Source organism: Salmo salar, chromosome 21, assembly GCF_965601325.2.
Source record: "Salmo salar chromosome 21, fSalSal1, whole genome shotgun sequence".
Classification (NCBI taxonomy): Eukaryota; Metazoa; Chordata; class Actinopteri; order Salmoniformes; family Salmonidae; genus Salmo; species Salmo salar.
Window position 1 is genome coordinate 29,551,858 of NC_138311.1, and position 15,976 is coordinate 29,567,833.

The window sequence follows — 15,976 nt, forward strand, 5'->3', positions numbered from 1 at the left end:
TGTTTTCGAATGACAGCCCCAAGAGGTAAAATATATAGTGAAAACAATAGTGGTCCTAAAACGGAACCTTGAGGAACACCGAAATGTACAATTGATTTGTCAGAGGACAAACCATTCACAGAGACAAACTGATATCTTTCCGACAGATAAGATCTAAACCAGGCCAGAACTTGTCCATGTAGACCAATTTTGGTTTCCAATCTCTCCAAAAGAATGTGGTGATCGATGGTATCAAAAGTGGCACTAAGATCTAGGAGCACGAGGACAGATGCAGAGCCTCGGTCTGACGTCATTAAAAGATAATTTACCACCTTCACAAGTGCAGTCTCAGTGCTATGATGGGGTCTAAAACCAGACTGAAGCGTTTCGTATACATTGTTTGTCTTCAGGAAGGCAGTGAGTTGCTGTGCAACAGCTTTTTCTAAAATTTTTGAGAGGAATGGAAGATTCGATATGGGCTGATAGTTTTTTATAATTTCTGGGTCAAGATTCGGCTTTTTCAAGAGGCTTTATTACTGCCACTTTTAGTGAGCTTGGTACACATCCGGTGGATAGAGAGCCGTTTATTATGTTCAACATAGGAGGGCCAAGCACAGGAAGCAGCTCTTTCAGTAGTTTAGTTGGAATAGGGTCCAGTATGCAGCTTGAGGGTTTGGAGGCCATGATTATTTTCATCATTGTGTCAAGAGATATATTACTAAAACACTTTAGTATCTCCCTTGATCCTAGGTCCTGGCAGAGTTGTGCAGACTCAGGACAATGGAGCTTTGGAGGAATACCCAGATTTAAAGAGGAGTCCGTAATTTGCTTTCTAATGATCATGATCTTTTCCTCAAAGAAGTTCATGAATTTATTACTGCTGAAGTGAAAGCCATCCTCTCTTGGGGAATGCTGCTTTTTAGTTAGCTTTGCGACAGTATCAAAAATAAATTTCGGATTGTTCTTATTTTCCTCAATTAAGTTGGAAAAATAGGATGATCGAGCAGCAGTGAGGGCTCTTCGATACTGCACAGTACTGTCTTTCCAAGCTAGTCGGAAGACTTCCAGTTTGGTGTGGCGCCATTTCCGTTCCAATTTTCTGGAAGCTTGCTTCAGAGCTCGTGTATTTTCTGTATACCAGGGAGCTAGTTTCTTATGACAGATGTTTTTAATTTTTAGGGGTGCAACTGCGTCTAGGGTATTGCGCAAGGTTAAATTGAGTTCCTCGGTTAGGTGGTTAACTGATTTTTGTCCTCTGACGTCCTTGGGTAGGCAGAGGGAGTCTGGAAGGGCATCAAGGAATCTTTGGGTTGTCTGACAATTTATAGCACGACTTTTAATGCTCCTTGGTTGGGGTCTGAGCAGATTATTTGTTGCAATTGCAAACGCAATAAAATGGTGGTCCGATAATCCAGGATTATGAGGAAAAACATTAAGATCCACAACATTTATTCCATGGGACAAAACTAGGTCCAGATTATGACTGTGGCAGTGAGTAGGTCCAGAGACATGTTGGACAAAACCCACTGAGTCGATGATGGCTCCGAAAGCCTTTTGGAGTGGGTCTGTGGACTTTTCCATGTGAATGTTAAAGTCACCAAAAATTTGAATATTATCTGCTATGACTATAAGATCCGATAGGAATTCAGGGAACTCAGTGAGGAACACTGCATATGGCCCAGGAGGCCTGTAAACAGTAGCTATAAAAAGTGAGTGAGTAGGCTGCATAGATTTCATGACTAGTCTGGAAACTTTGATAATGCAATTTAATTTGTATAGCTTTATCAATTGCTTTGTATGTTTAATTTCTTTTCAAATGTTAATAGTTTATTGGACAAATCCTGAGGGTTTTTTGGACACACAGAAAGTAAAATGAACTTAGTTCCTACAGTGCATTTGTTACTTCTCCCTTACATTTTATGTATGGCAAATATAATGTGTGACATTTCAGGTAACCATAGAAAAATGTGTTTATAATCAAGGTCAATGTTAGATTGTTTAAATAACTTTATTACTTTTACTCCGAGTATTAAAATAGCTACTTTTTACTTGTACTTTATTTTTACACCAGTCATTTTACCACTTAAGTAAAATGTCATTAAAATAACTGTAGTTTTACCTTAGGATATTTCAGTACTCTTTGCACCCCGATAATGTCAAATAATATTGCAATACTCGACTGTATAGACAGTTACTATGGTTGAGCTGTAGGAGCAGGCATAATTGAAGGACAGTGGATTTCAGTAGATTTATGTTTTGTTGGGGTTTCTTTTGTTGTAGGTTGTCTGACTGTTGAAATTGAAGTCCAGGTGTCACATGAATGACGCTGGTGAGACGAAGCAGGTACGGGGAGTAAAACATTTACTAAATAACGGACATGGCACGAGACAGGAACAGTGTCAAAAATACTGGAAACAAAGACAAATAAATGCAGAAGTGGGGAACAGAGCAGGGGAACTGACAAATATAGGGAAGGAAATAAACAGGTGATGAGTGAGTCCAGGTGAGTCCAATATCGCTGATGCGCGTGACGAGGGAAGGCAGCTGTGCATAATGGATAGCAGGAGTGCGTAATGCAGGGCAGCCTGGTGCCCTCAAGCGCCGGGGGGGAAGAGTGGGAGCAGAAGAGACAGTACCCTCCTCCTCTTGGGGCGCCACTCAGCGTCCCACCTGGGCGAACCGGCCGAGACATGGGCACTGGGCAAGCCCGTTGGGACGTGGGAACCCAACGAATTGGCAGGAGCGGCTGAGGCATGGAAGCCAGACAATCCGGCTGAGGCAAGATGCTTGTCGATCTCGCTGCAGCGAGGGAGGCGTGATGCAGGACAACCTGACGCCCTCGAGCGCCAGGGGGGGAAGAGCGGGAGCAGACGTGACAGTACCCCCCTTGGGGCACCACCCGGCATCCTACCTGGACGAACCGTTCAAGACATGGGCGCTGGGCAAGCCGGTTGGGGCGTGGAAGCACGACAAACCGGCAGGAGCGTGAGAGCCTGGCGAGCCGGCTGAGGCATGGGAGCCTGGCGAGCCGGCTGAGGCATGGGAGCCTGGCGAGCCGGCTGAGGCACGGGAGCCTGGCGAGCCGGCTGAGGCACGGGAGCCTGACGAGCCGGCTGAGGCAAGACGCCTGTCGAGGCACAGGTGATGAGTAAGTCCAGGTGAGTCCAATATCGCTGATGCGCGTGATGAGGGGAGGCAGGTGTGCGTAATGAATAGCAGGAGTGCGTGATGCAGGGCAGTCTGGTGCCCTCAAGCGCCGGGGGGGAGCAGACGTGACACCAGGTCAAATTCCCATTTGCCTGTCAAGCCCACCATAATGATATAAAGTAATTGACTCTTGATGAATCTAACGTATTGGAAGACAGTGCTAAATGTCTTGGGTATGATTATGATAAGTTATACTATCCTGACTGTATTAGTCCTCTTACCATCTCAACCATATGGTTTAAACATTCAGTACGTCAAACTGTTTACAGTTTTCCAACACATATGAAAACTTGTGATTGCACCTAGGCTAATTGTTATTGGCTTCTGTAACTCAAATTACATAGTAAATATATTTTCTGTTTAGTTCAACCATGTTTACTCTTTAAAGCCTATGGTGAATGCCTCATTGACACAAGGTCCATGTGCTTACACTTATTTTTTAGTATTGAATAAAGTGCAAAACTTGTAATTAAATAAAGGGATGTAAGGAAACTATTATAGGCTATGTTTAACTAGGCCTAGTCATATTTCTATCTCAAAGGTGAAGGTTTTAAATGACATTTGAGAATGTCCACTGCCCATGCTAGTTACTGTCCTTCTCACTTCATGCAGCTCACTTCACCCATCCCCTAACGGCGCCAGAGAAATGCACGTCGGACCAGGCAGCTGAGGTATTTGTAGTGTAGCATCATGGGACAATGTTGCAAATATCTATTTTGGACCCAGTGTATCAGCTGTTTTGTTAACAGACGTTTTGAGCCTCTGCCAATACTGTACAGCTACTGTAGTGTGGAGAGTTAATGTGAGATGGAAATGTATCTACCGTAACTACTTAGGTTGAGTGTAGCATAGGCATGGTCAGGGGTGGACTGGGACAAAAACCTTATCATTTTTGTGTGTATATATACTGCTCAAAAAATAAAGGGAACTCTAAAATAACACATCCTAGATCTGAATGAATGAAATAATCTTATTAAATACTTTTTTCTTTACATAGTTGAATGTGCTGACAACAAAATCACACAAAAATAATCAATGGAAATCCAATTTATCAACGCATGGAGGTCTGGATTTGGAGTCACACTCAAAATTAAAGTGGAAAACCACACTACAGGCTGATCCAACTTTGATGTAATGTCCTCAAAACAAGTCAAAATGAGGCTCAGTAGTGTGTGTGGCCTCCACGTGCCTGTATGACCTCCCTACAACGCCTGGGCATGCTCCTGATGAGGTGGCGGATGGTCTCCTGAGGGATCTCCTCCCAGACCTGGACTAAAGCATCCGCCAACTCCTGGACAGTCTGTGGTGCAACGTGGCGTTGGTGGATGGAGCGAGACATGATGTCCCAGATGTGCTCAATTGGATTCAGGTCTGGGGAACGGGCGGGCCAGTCCATAGCATCAATGCCTTCCTCTTTCAGGAACTGCTGACACATTCCAGCCACATGAGGTCTAGCATTGTCTTGCATTAGGAGGAACCCAGGGCCAACCGCACCAGCATATGGTCTCACAAGGGGTCTGAGGATCTCATCTCGGTACCTAATGGCAGTCAGGCTACCTCTGGCGAGCACATGGAGGGCTGTGTGGCCCCCCAAAGAAATGCCAACCCACACCATGACTGACCCACCGCCAAATCGGTCATGCTGGAGGATGTTGCAGGGAGCAGAACGTTCTCCACGGCATCTCCAGACTCTGTCACGTCTGTCACATGTGCTCAGTGTGAACCTGCTTCATCTGTGAAGAGCACAGGGCGCCAGTGGCGAATTTGCCAATCTTGGTGTTCTCTGGCAAATGCCAAACGTCCTGCACGGTGTTGGGCTGTAAGCACAACCCCCACCTGTGGACGTCGGGCCCTCATACCACCCTCATGGAGTCTGTTTCTGACCATTTGAGCAGACACATGCACATTTGTGGCCTGCTGGATATCATTTTGCAGGGCTCTGGCAGTGCTCCTCCTGCTCCTCCTTGCACAAAGGCAGAGGTAGCGGTCCTGCTGCTGGGTTGTTGCCCTCCTACGGCCTCCTCCACGTCTCCTGATGTACTGGCCTGTCTCCTGGTAGCGCCTCCATGCTCTGGACACTACGCTGACAGACACAGCAAACCTTGCCACAGCTCGCATTGATGTGCCATCCTGGATGAGCTGCACTACCTGAGCCACTTGTGTGGGTTGTAGACTCCGTCTCATGCTACCACTAGAGTGAAAGCACCGCCAGCATTCAAAAGTGACCAAAACATCAGCCAGGAAGCATAGGAACTGAGAAGTGGTCTGTGGTCACCACCTGCCGAATCACTCCTTTATTGGGGGTGTCTTGCTAATTGCCTATAATTTCCATCAGTTGTCTATTCCATTAGCACAACAGCATGTGAAATTTATTGTCAATCAGTGTTGCTTCCTAAGTGGACAGTTTGATTTCACAGAAGTGTGATTGACTTGGAGTTACATTGTGTTGTTTAAGTGTTCCCTTTATTTTTTGGAGCAGTATATATATATATATATACACAAATATTTATGTTATTTTTTGTCGGAGAGTCAATTACGACCAATAAACCACAATAAAAGATGGTCCTTCTGGGAATTGCCAGACGGCCAATCTGCCCACGATGATAGTCACTGCAATTCAATTCACAGACGTCATGCAAGTAGCCTAAGTGATGTTTTCTATTGGGAACTTTATGTTAAGTAGCCTAAATGTGTTAGTTAAGCCTACAGGCTGCTAACGTGACTGACTGGTCTAATGTATGAATGAAGCCAAAGAGTTGATATGTTCGTTTCATGCAGCTATTTTCAGATCTCTTCAGAGATGTTTGATCGGGTTCAATTCCGGACTCTGGCTGGGCCACTCAAGGACATTCAGAGATTGGTCCCAAAGCCACTCCTGCATTGTCTTGGCTGTGTGCTTAGACTTGATGTCCTGTTGGAAGGTGAACCTTCGCCCCAGTCTAAGGTCCTGAGTGCTCTGAATCAGTTTCATCACGGATCTCTCTACTTTCCTCTGTTCATCTTTTCCTCGATCCTGACTAGTCTCCTAGTCCCTGCCGCTGAAAAACATCCCCATAGCATGACGCTGCCACCCCCATGCTTCACCGTAGGGATGATTCCAGGTTTCCTCCAGACTTGTTGCTTGGCATTCAGGCCAAAGAGTACAATCTTGGTTTAGTCCTTTAGGGGCCTTTTGACAAACTCCAAGTGGGCTGTCAGTTGCCTTTTACTGAGGAGTGGCTTCCGTCTGGCCAGTCTACCATAAAGGCCTGATTGGTGGTGTGCTGTAGAGATGGTTGTCCTTTTGGAAGGTTCTCCCATTTCCACAGAGAACCATCAGGTTCTTGGTCACCTCCCCGACCAAGACCCTTTTCCGCCAATTGCTCAGTTTGGCCGGACGGCCATCTCTAGGAAAAGTCTTGGCGGTGTGTTCTTGGGGACCTTCAATGCTGCAGAAATGTTTTGGTACCCTTCCCCAAATATGTTCCTCGACACAATCATGTCTCGGAGCTACACAGACTATTCCTTCGACCTCATGGTTTGGTTTTTGCTCTGACATGCACTGTCAGCTGTGGGACCTAGCTAACGTTAATGACATCAGTAAAATATCCATGATAATGAACTCATCCATGCTTCAAAAGCAATTGAAGCATGTTTGAAGCATGGCAAAAGTGTATATGCCATATATTTATAATCCATTTGTAATACGTAAACATTTTCAAAGGAGCTGGTGGTCTGGGTCTTCATCTGAAGATACTAATTCTAGAACAGCCCAAGAAACATTCATTACGTATTTGGTGGATTTTAAGCAGCTCGAACCATACTCTCTTAGCTGGGCACAAATATAATATGTAAACCCAGGGCTTCAGACAAACATTTTCCCCTGGTGGCACTAACTTTTCCAGAGCATAATTTGGTCTCATCCCCCCCAAAATTGCATCACGCAATCGAACACATTTGTAATAATTGTATAACATCAGCCCTAGTGCTTTATTAAAACCTGTTTGGGATAGGGGTTCCGCTAGCGGAACGTTTCGACAACATCTGGTGAAACTGCAGAGCGCGAAATTCCCCAAAAATTATAACAAATATTTAACTTTCATACATTCAGAAGTGCAATACACCAAATTAAAGCCTAACTTCTTGTTAATCTAGCCACCGTGTCAGATTTCAAAAAGTCTTTACGGCGAAAGCAAACCATGCTATTATCTGAGGACAGCACCCCATCAAACAAACACATGACAATCATAATTCAACCCGCGAGGTGCGACACAAAACACAGAAATAACTATATAATTCGGGCCTTACCTTTGAAGGTCTTCTTCTGTTGGCACTCCAATATGTCCCATAAACATCAAAAATTGTCCTTTTGTTCGTTAAATTCCATCGTTATATCTCCAAAATGTCCATTTATTTGGCGCGTTTTATTCAGAAAAACACCGGTTCCAACTCGCGCAACATGACTACAAAATATCTAATAAGTTACCTGTAATCTTGATCCAAACAACTTTCCTAATACAACTTTAGGTATTTTTTTACGTAAATAATCGATAAAATTTAAACGGGATAAATTGTGTTCAATACAGGATGAAAATAAATTGAAGCGAGCTTTCAGGTCACGCGCCCCAACCACAACAGTAAACTAGACTCGACCCTCGTTCTGAACAGCAATACTTCTTCATTACTCAAAATAAAAACATCAACCAATTTCTAAAGACTGTTGACATCCAGTGGAAGCGATAGGAATTGCAAGCAAGTGCCTTAGAAATCTAGATTCACATAGAAACCCCATTGAAAACACTGTCACCTCAACAAACAAAAAAATCCTGGATGGTTTGTCCTCGGGGTTTCGCCTGCCAAATAAGTTCTATTATACTCACAGACATCATTTTAACAGTTTTGGAAACTTTAGTGTTTTCTATCCAAATCTACCAATTATATGCATATCCTAGCTTCTGGGCCTGAGTAGCAGGCAATTTACTTTTGGCACGCTTTTCTTCCAAAATTCCAAATGCTGCCCCCTATCCTAAAAAAGTTAACCTCTACAGGATGGGTGTCCCTATAGCGGGATGGTTGAGCTAATGTGCGCTAATGTGATTTGCATGACAGTTGTAAGTAACAGCAAACTTTCCAGGATATAGACATGTCTTATATTGGCAGAAAGCTTAAATTTGTGTTAATCTAACTGCACTCTCCAATTTACAGTAGCTATTACAGTGAAATAATGCCATGCTATTGTTTGGGGAGAGTGCACAGTTATGCACTTGTAAATGTATAAATAAACAAATTAGGCACATTTGGGCAGACTTGATACAACATTTTGTAGAGTAATGCAATGGTTCATTGGGTCAGTCTAAAACTTGCGCCTAGACTCCTAAGTCATAAAATGGCTTTCTCTTGCATTTCAAAGATCATGGAACAACAAAAAAATTGAAAACGCATGTCTTTTTCTTTGTATTGTCTTTTAACAGATATGTGTTATATTCTCCTACATTACTTTCACATTTCCACAAACTTCAAAGTGTTTCTTTTCAAATGCTATCAAGAATAAGCATATCCTTGCTTCAGGTCCTGAGCTACAGGCAGTTAGATTTGGGTATGTAATTTTAGGCGAAAATTGGAGAAAAAAAAAGGGTATGATCCTTAAGAGGTTGTTAAGACGTGTAATAGACTACAGAGTTTCTATTCAAGATATACAGTGCATTTGGTAAGTATTCAGGCCCCTTGACTTTTTCCACATTTTGTTATGTTACAGCCTTATTCTAAAATGGATTAAATCATTTCTTTAACTCATCCATATATACACAATACCCCATAGTGACAAAGTGAAAACGTTTAGACATTTTTGCAAATGTATTAAAAATAAAAAACAGAAATACCTTATTTATATAAGTATTCAGACCCTTTGCTATGAGACTCGAAATTGAGCACAGGTGCATCCTATTTCCATTGATCATCCTTGAGATGTTTCTACAACAGTTGACAGTGCATGTCAGAGCAAAAACCAAGCCATGAGTTCGAACGAATTGTCTGTAGATCTCCAAGACATGATTGTGTCGAGGCACAGATCTGGGGAAGGGTACCAAAACATGTCTGCAACATTGAAGGTCCCCAAGACCACATGATTGGAAAGGCAACACTCCGACATGCACTGACAACTCTGGGACCTTATATAGACAGGTGTGGGCCTTTCCAAATCATGTCCAATCAATTGAATTTACCACAGGTGGACTCCAAGTTGTAGAAACATCTCAAGGATGATCAATGGAAACAGGATGCACCTGAGCTGAATTTCTACTCTCATAGCAAATGGTCTGAATACTTATGTAAATACAGTGCATTCGGAAAGTATTCAGACCCTTTGACTTTTTCCACATTTGTTACGTTACAGCCTTATTTTAAAATGGATGAACAAAAAATAAATCCTCAGCAATCTACACACAATACCTCATAATGACAATGTGACAACAGGTTTTCAGACATTTTTGCTCATTTTTAAAAAATATTCAGATTACCAAAATAATTATGGGATATTATGTGTAGATTGATGAGGAAAACAGTTAATTTAATCAATTTTAGAATAAGGCTGAATACTTTTCGAAAGCACTGTAATTATGGAATTGAAAACTGATTTAGATGAGGTGGTCATCTGTAAACAGTAGGCTATAATCAACAATGTTTAGTAAAAATAATTCAAATGTATTTTTTTCAAATAAAGTAGAAATATCAAGCATATACTTGGCTTAACAAACACACTGTTTCCAACAAAAATACAGTATTAACACTGATGACACCCAGTGGACAAAAAAACAGCACCAGCACCACTACTAACATAATGAAAACATAGTCTGAAGACATAGGCTATTCCTTTCCCATTTTACAGATATGCCTAATATGAGCAAAGTGCTTCATCATGAGAAATTATGATACGCATTCCAATGTCTGACCCATTCATTTCTAGGTGGATTAGGCCTAGGCTATACCATAATGTACATGCAAAGATGACGGTTCTATAGCAGCTGAGTGTAGTGATGATCTGGCATCATAGGGCACCTGAAAAAAGTGTGTGGAAGGGGTCATTCTTTAGTTAACTTAAACCATATGCTACTTCCCAAAAATCTACTCTGACACATGAGTTCGATGCTCTAAATAATAATTTTAACCAGATATAGAAAGCTAACACACAAGCATATTCAATATCACAATCCCTAACGTAGGCCTACGGTAAGTTATGTAAATTTACCTCACTTCATTCCGTAAGAAAATATTGTACTTTTTACTTCATACATTTTCCTTGACACCCAACCTTACTTGTTACATTTTCAATGGTTAGCAGGACAGGAAAATGGTCCAATTCACGTACTTATCAACAGAACATCCCTGGTCATCCCCACTGCTTTTGATCTGGCGGACTTATTAAACACACATCCTTTATTTGTAAATGTTGGTGTGCCCCTGGCTAGCCCTAAATAAATAAAAAAGAAAATGGTGCCGTCTGGTGTGCTTAATATAAGGAATTAGAAATTATTTACACGTTTACTTTTGATACCTAATCATATTTTAAACAATACTTTCGACTTTTACTCAAGTAGAATTTTACTGGGTGACTTTCACTTTTACTTTAGTCATTTCCTATGAAGGTACAGTATCTTTACCTTTACTCAAGTATGACAATTGGGTACTTTTTCCACCAGTGTTCTTCTAACATAATTACACTGCATAAAAAAGGGTTGTTTGGATACTGGTTGATAGCAGTTATTCACGATAATTCCCACATAATGCCTGTTGAGAGTTCCATTGAAATTATCCTGCAGCCAGGCAATTCATTAACTCATTGAAAAAGTGTCATCTCGGAAAACACAGGCCTACGGCTGAAAAGATGGCGGAAGCGGACAATGAAGTGGTTTCTGAATCTAATGTTGATAGAATCAAGGAGAATTGGAGTATTGCCCAAAAGAATGGAGAACGGAGCAAAGTAGTGTACAGTGATGAGAAGTCCCTTCGTATCTAGTAGGAGTACGGTTTGTTAGTGAGGAGCAGCTGAGCAGGTTACCAATCTTTAAGAAACATTTTAAAATATCCAAACTGGTGGAGAGAGTGCTGGGAAAAGTCAAGGCTGTGAGGATCACGAGTGGCGGGCTTGTTTAGATTTTGTTGTGCTTCCGCGGATCAGAAGGAGAATGCGTTGCCTCTTACACGATGTGATAAATTTGAAGTGATGTGTGTGTGTCTCTTCGGAACAGGGTACCACTCAAGTGGGTTATATCTGGCGTCTCGTGGAAAGTCTATTTTGAAGAAATGAAAAATATTCCTGGAGTGATTGATGCACTTCGGATGAATCGTGTGGTGAAAAAGTGAAGTCTATCTGTTCTGTTTTTTTTATATGGAGTCTCTCCCTACTCAAGTGCAGTTGGGGCATATAAACTACAGAGTCAGAGCATTTATCCCAAGACCAATGCAGTGTGTCATTTGGTCATGTTTCAAGTGTTTGCAGAAGGGTTGTGGAAAAGATCCTATCACGTGTTTTAAAAGTGAGGAAAATGTGACATGTTGCAATTGTGGTGGGAACCATGAAGCTACATCTTTCGATTGCCCAACAATGGTGAAAGAGAATGAAGTGGCCAAAGTCAGGGCTGTCCAGAGCATTTCATATGCAGCAGCTGTTAAAAGGGTTGAGGGTTTGAATGGTTAACCTGAAGAGCCCATGGTGGTGGATAGGCCTTCACTGCAGGCTGCAGGGGTTTCCTTTCACCAGCAGGACCCTGACATTTTAAAGGTTAAGAAGGTGGACTTTGTGGCCTTTATAGCTATGGTGATAAATGGCACTGCCAAGGTGGAGAGAAGGTCTAGGAGGATAGATATTATTGTGGATGTGGGGGAGCGGTTCCTGGGACTGAAAGATTTCTCTGCAGAGGAGTTACATGGAATATTGTCACGTGCTGTACCACCCTCTCAGGCCCTAGAGCCTGAGAAGGGAGATATGGAGATTTGAAAGAAGGAAGAAGAGGGAGTTTTGTTTTGTTTTTGTCAATGTACTGTTTTTATTTGGGTGGATTAAGTTAGTTTCACTATCACATATGGATTTTCTTTTTACCTTGTTTTGGTTTTTCAACCGTCCAGTTGGTGGCTGCAATACACCTTTTGGGTTGCAGTACACCATAAAACCCACAGCAGAAGATGAACAAACAAAAGCAGCAGTGTGAAGGAGGGAGGGTCCAAGGTGTGATGAATGTGCAGAAGGGCATGAGACAAAGGAATGTGAAGTATTGGGGAAAATAGTGGTATGTGTTAATTGTAGCGGTGCCCATGGCGCTGGGGATCAGAAATGTCCTGTGTGAGAGAGGCAGGTTGAGGTTTCCAGGGTTAGAGTAGTGCTGAAGTTGTCATATGCTGAGGCAGTGAAGAAAGTAGAGGAAGATGGGTTAAGGGGGAGGAGTGGTGAGAGTAGTAGAGATATACCAGTACGGAGGGATAGGCCAAAAAGTGATATGTTTCAGTAAAATGGGATTTTAGCATTTATAGCAATGGTTATTAATTGTACAGCAGGGATGGATCAGAAGTCTCAGAAAATGTAGGTTGTGGTGGCAGCTGCAGAGAGGTATTTGGGTGTGCAAGACTTTACAGGGTGTTAAGTGGTGATGTCCTATCCTTTCAGGATGATGGCATGAGTTAGGAATAAATACATTGAATTAGGGGAGAGGTGTTCCTTTTATTTTATATAATTTTGAAATTAGTGAGTGTAGTGTTAGATGGTAGGCATTTATTTAGTACATGTTTATGTATTTATTTATTTTTTCAAGCAAAGTACAAGGAGTTGTACTCCAGTCTAGTAGGTGGCGGTAATCAGGGGCGGAAATCCCGGGGGGGACGGGGGGGACACGACCCCCCCATCCTGGGAAAAATATGATTCGTCCCCCCCAATATATCACTGAAACATAACTATGTAATTTAAATAATATGAATAATACGCAATGAAAGCAATTGTGCTGATTATAGATACATAATAGCGCGTTTTTAAGTTTCAAAAGATTGCGACCCCCCCACCCTTTGCCTCAATGGTTTGATCCACTGCCAGTTCCTTAGTTGGCAAGGTAACAGAGGGGTTGTGTCTACTGTCTGAAAGGCACTCAATGCACGTAACTGACGTGAGGTTAATCCAGTCAATCGCGCACACACACTAGCTGAATATGCAGAGCTAGCGCGCAAATATTAACTATTAAGCTAGCTAGTACCTATTCCATTTATGTGGCGTCATCAAAGATGGAATCTTTGCTATCGTCAATTTATTCCAAGATCAGCATGCAGATGATGTAAGTTAGTGCTTCAAAGTCCCTGTGATAAGGTTAGCGATAAACTGAAGTCCAAACTGAACAGAACTACACTCTCTTCTACCATTGTCTTAAATATATTTAATGGTCTCGTTGCAAAAGCTAAATTGTCACAAGGGAACTTTTATATATTTATTTTATTTCACCTTTATTTAACCCGGGTAGCAAAGATTATAGCAAACACCACTGAAACTGAATTGGTGCTCGCTAGCTTTGCAAATTCAGCTATTGTTGGAAGCCAGCCAATATGAAACAAACTATTAAAATTACAAAAGGTTGCAGCATATGTTGTGTAAATGGTGAACTCATACAGCTGTCAACTCTTGTCATTTTAATCCGTTTCACATTTGCTAGCTACCTTTTAGATCGAAGCCCAAATAGAATGATAAAAGATAAGATGATAGAAGCCCATCTCCTACACACTGTGTGTGTGTGTAGTCAGCCAGCCAGCCAGCCAACCAGCCAGGTAGAAAAATGGTAGAGAAAAAAAGACAGACATCAGAGTATTTTTCAGTACAGCAAAACGCAAAGTAAGAACCCTAGTAGCCTAATATCTCAAAGACTAGTTGATAAAATGTTCATAAGAAAGAAATGAAATTCTAATGGAAATGTTTCACAATGATGTCATTAGGCAGAGCAGGCAACAGATGGCACACAGACAGCAGAGTTGGGGACAGATATGCAGGGACAGACTGGCAGAGACAGGGAGTCTCAGGTAAGTTTGTTGAGTCTTTGTTTGGCAACATTATGAAAGGTTCTCAATTTTTTGATTTGTAAAATAGGAACATAATTGGAAAATGCCATGGATACCCCCACTCTCAACTTAAACTGGTGACTGAACTAAGATTTGTTAAAGGCAATGGTATTGCTGTTGTGATTAGTTGTGTAGTTTTGGGTACCGGTAGTTAGGAGTACGGCAAACACCTTATTTCTTTGGTTCCTCAATATACATTTACCATATTACAATGTAAGCTATGTGTTACAGCACTACTTTTGGTGTCCCCCTCGGGAATTGCTCTTGAGAAAATTTCATGTAATTGTCCCCTCCAAAGTTGATATCAGATTTTCGCCCCTGGCGGTAATGCAACAATTTGGAAGAACAAAAACAACACATACACACGTCGGTGACAGACCAGACCTAGAAGAAGAAGAATTGTTTGTGCTATGGACAAACGCAAAAAATAAACTACGTGGTAAGTTGATGCCTATTCGGCTTCTAGTTAGGTGAATAGATCGTGCTGCGATCTGTCGTCGAACATCATATTTACCTTTGCCATGACTAACAAAATGTCTGAACGCCATTTTATTTTGTCGCAGCAAACATTTAGCCAATAAACCATTTTTAAGAAGGAATATCGACATAACTTCTAACTGTCTAAGTACAATTTCCCATCAAAATAATAATTATTGCGAGCTAATGTGACTCAAATGAATTTTTATATGTTGCAAGAGAAAAAAATACGCCATTATTAAACATAAAAAACGTTAGGCTAAATTGGCAATTGTGCCGTTATGTGGCAGATGCTAAGACTACAAACCGTTATAAATGGCATATTTGCGAGATTGACTTTTCCTTTCAATGTTGCTAGGTGCTGTTTGGAAAAAAAGTTGACAGGGTAGTCTGAAAAGTTGCTAAATTAGCAACAAAATTGCTAAATTGGCATCACTGTTGAGATAGGCTACAGTACTGCCCTCCCAAGCGAAAAGGCAGTAACTGCTCATAGAGTGGAACTGAGAAATATGGCTTCAAAGTTTAATTGTCCTGCCAAATGAATTCTAGGGAGATTGGAGATGTAATGATCTGTTGCCTTACTATGAGTACATTTTTTTTTATTCATGTTGACCCTGACCTCTGGCATGACATTTGACCCTTAAACGACAGTTACTGTCTTCTTCCTTGGCATGATATGTTATAAATTGCAGGGTAAAACCAAAGTAAAGAGCAGTATCTGCCATTTTCATTTGTTAGTTTACTATACTTCTCATGTATGCTATTAATACAAGAGCAGTGTAATTACTGACAGTGTAAAAGAGTTGAAACTGCATCTGGTTTGGAAGATGGTACAGAAACGACCTGCTGCGTCGACTGTCAGCGCCAACGGTGATATTCTTCTTAGATTGTTGTGCCACTATGTGGAAGACCCATGTCCTCTTCTCCTTATACTTCATCTCCCAATACTTTCCCCATATTTCCTTTTGCCTACCCTCTGAAATATTCTGAGTACATTGCCTCTTGCATTTGGGACCACATGGCTTACGCATTGGTGGAATCTTGGATTTCTTGTCTGATAAGTTGTCTGGAGTTGTGTCCACGGGCTCAGCTGCCACTTGTGCTGGAACATCCAACTCTGAAGGTGGATGATCATCTTCATCATCATCATTGGCAATTGATTTCTCATCTGATAGACTGATTTTTAAGGAGTCAGAGACCACCCACTGGTTCTCTATTTCTTCAAATAGTGTTGACACTGTGACTTCAGTTA

The 15,976-nt window shown here is 41.6% G+C and overlaps 1 protein-coding gene across 8 annotated transcripts in view; it reads left to right on the forward strand.

Moving 5' to 3' along the window:
• Positions 1-14,096: 14,096 nt before the first annotated feature.
• Positions 14,097-15,976, forward strand: part of LOC106582115 (nectin-3) — a 51,876-nt gene continuing 49,996 nt past the window's right edge. For 4 of the 8 annotated variants that reach the window (XR_006761192.2, XR_006761191.2, XM_045704639.2 and 1 more), the window contains exon 1: positions 14,535-14,686. Coding sequence is in view for 4 of the 8 variants with exons in the window: in XM_045704639.2 (XP_045560595.1) it covers positions 14,575-14,686 (112 nt within the window). In the remaining 4 variants the exon portion in view is untranslated. Of the gene's footprint in view, positions 14,209-14,533; positions 14,687-15,976 lie in introns of those variants that run through there. The other 4 variants (XM_045704644.2, XM_045704643.2, XM_045704640.2 and 1 more) reach the window with 3 other exon arrangements.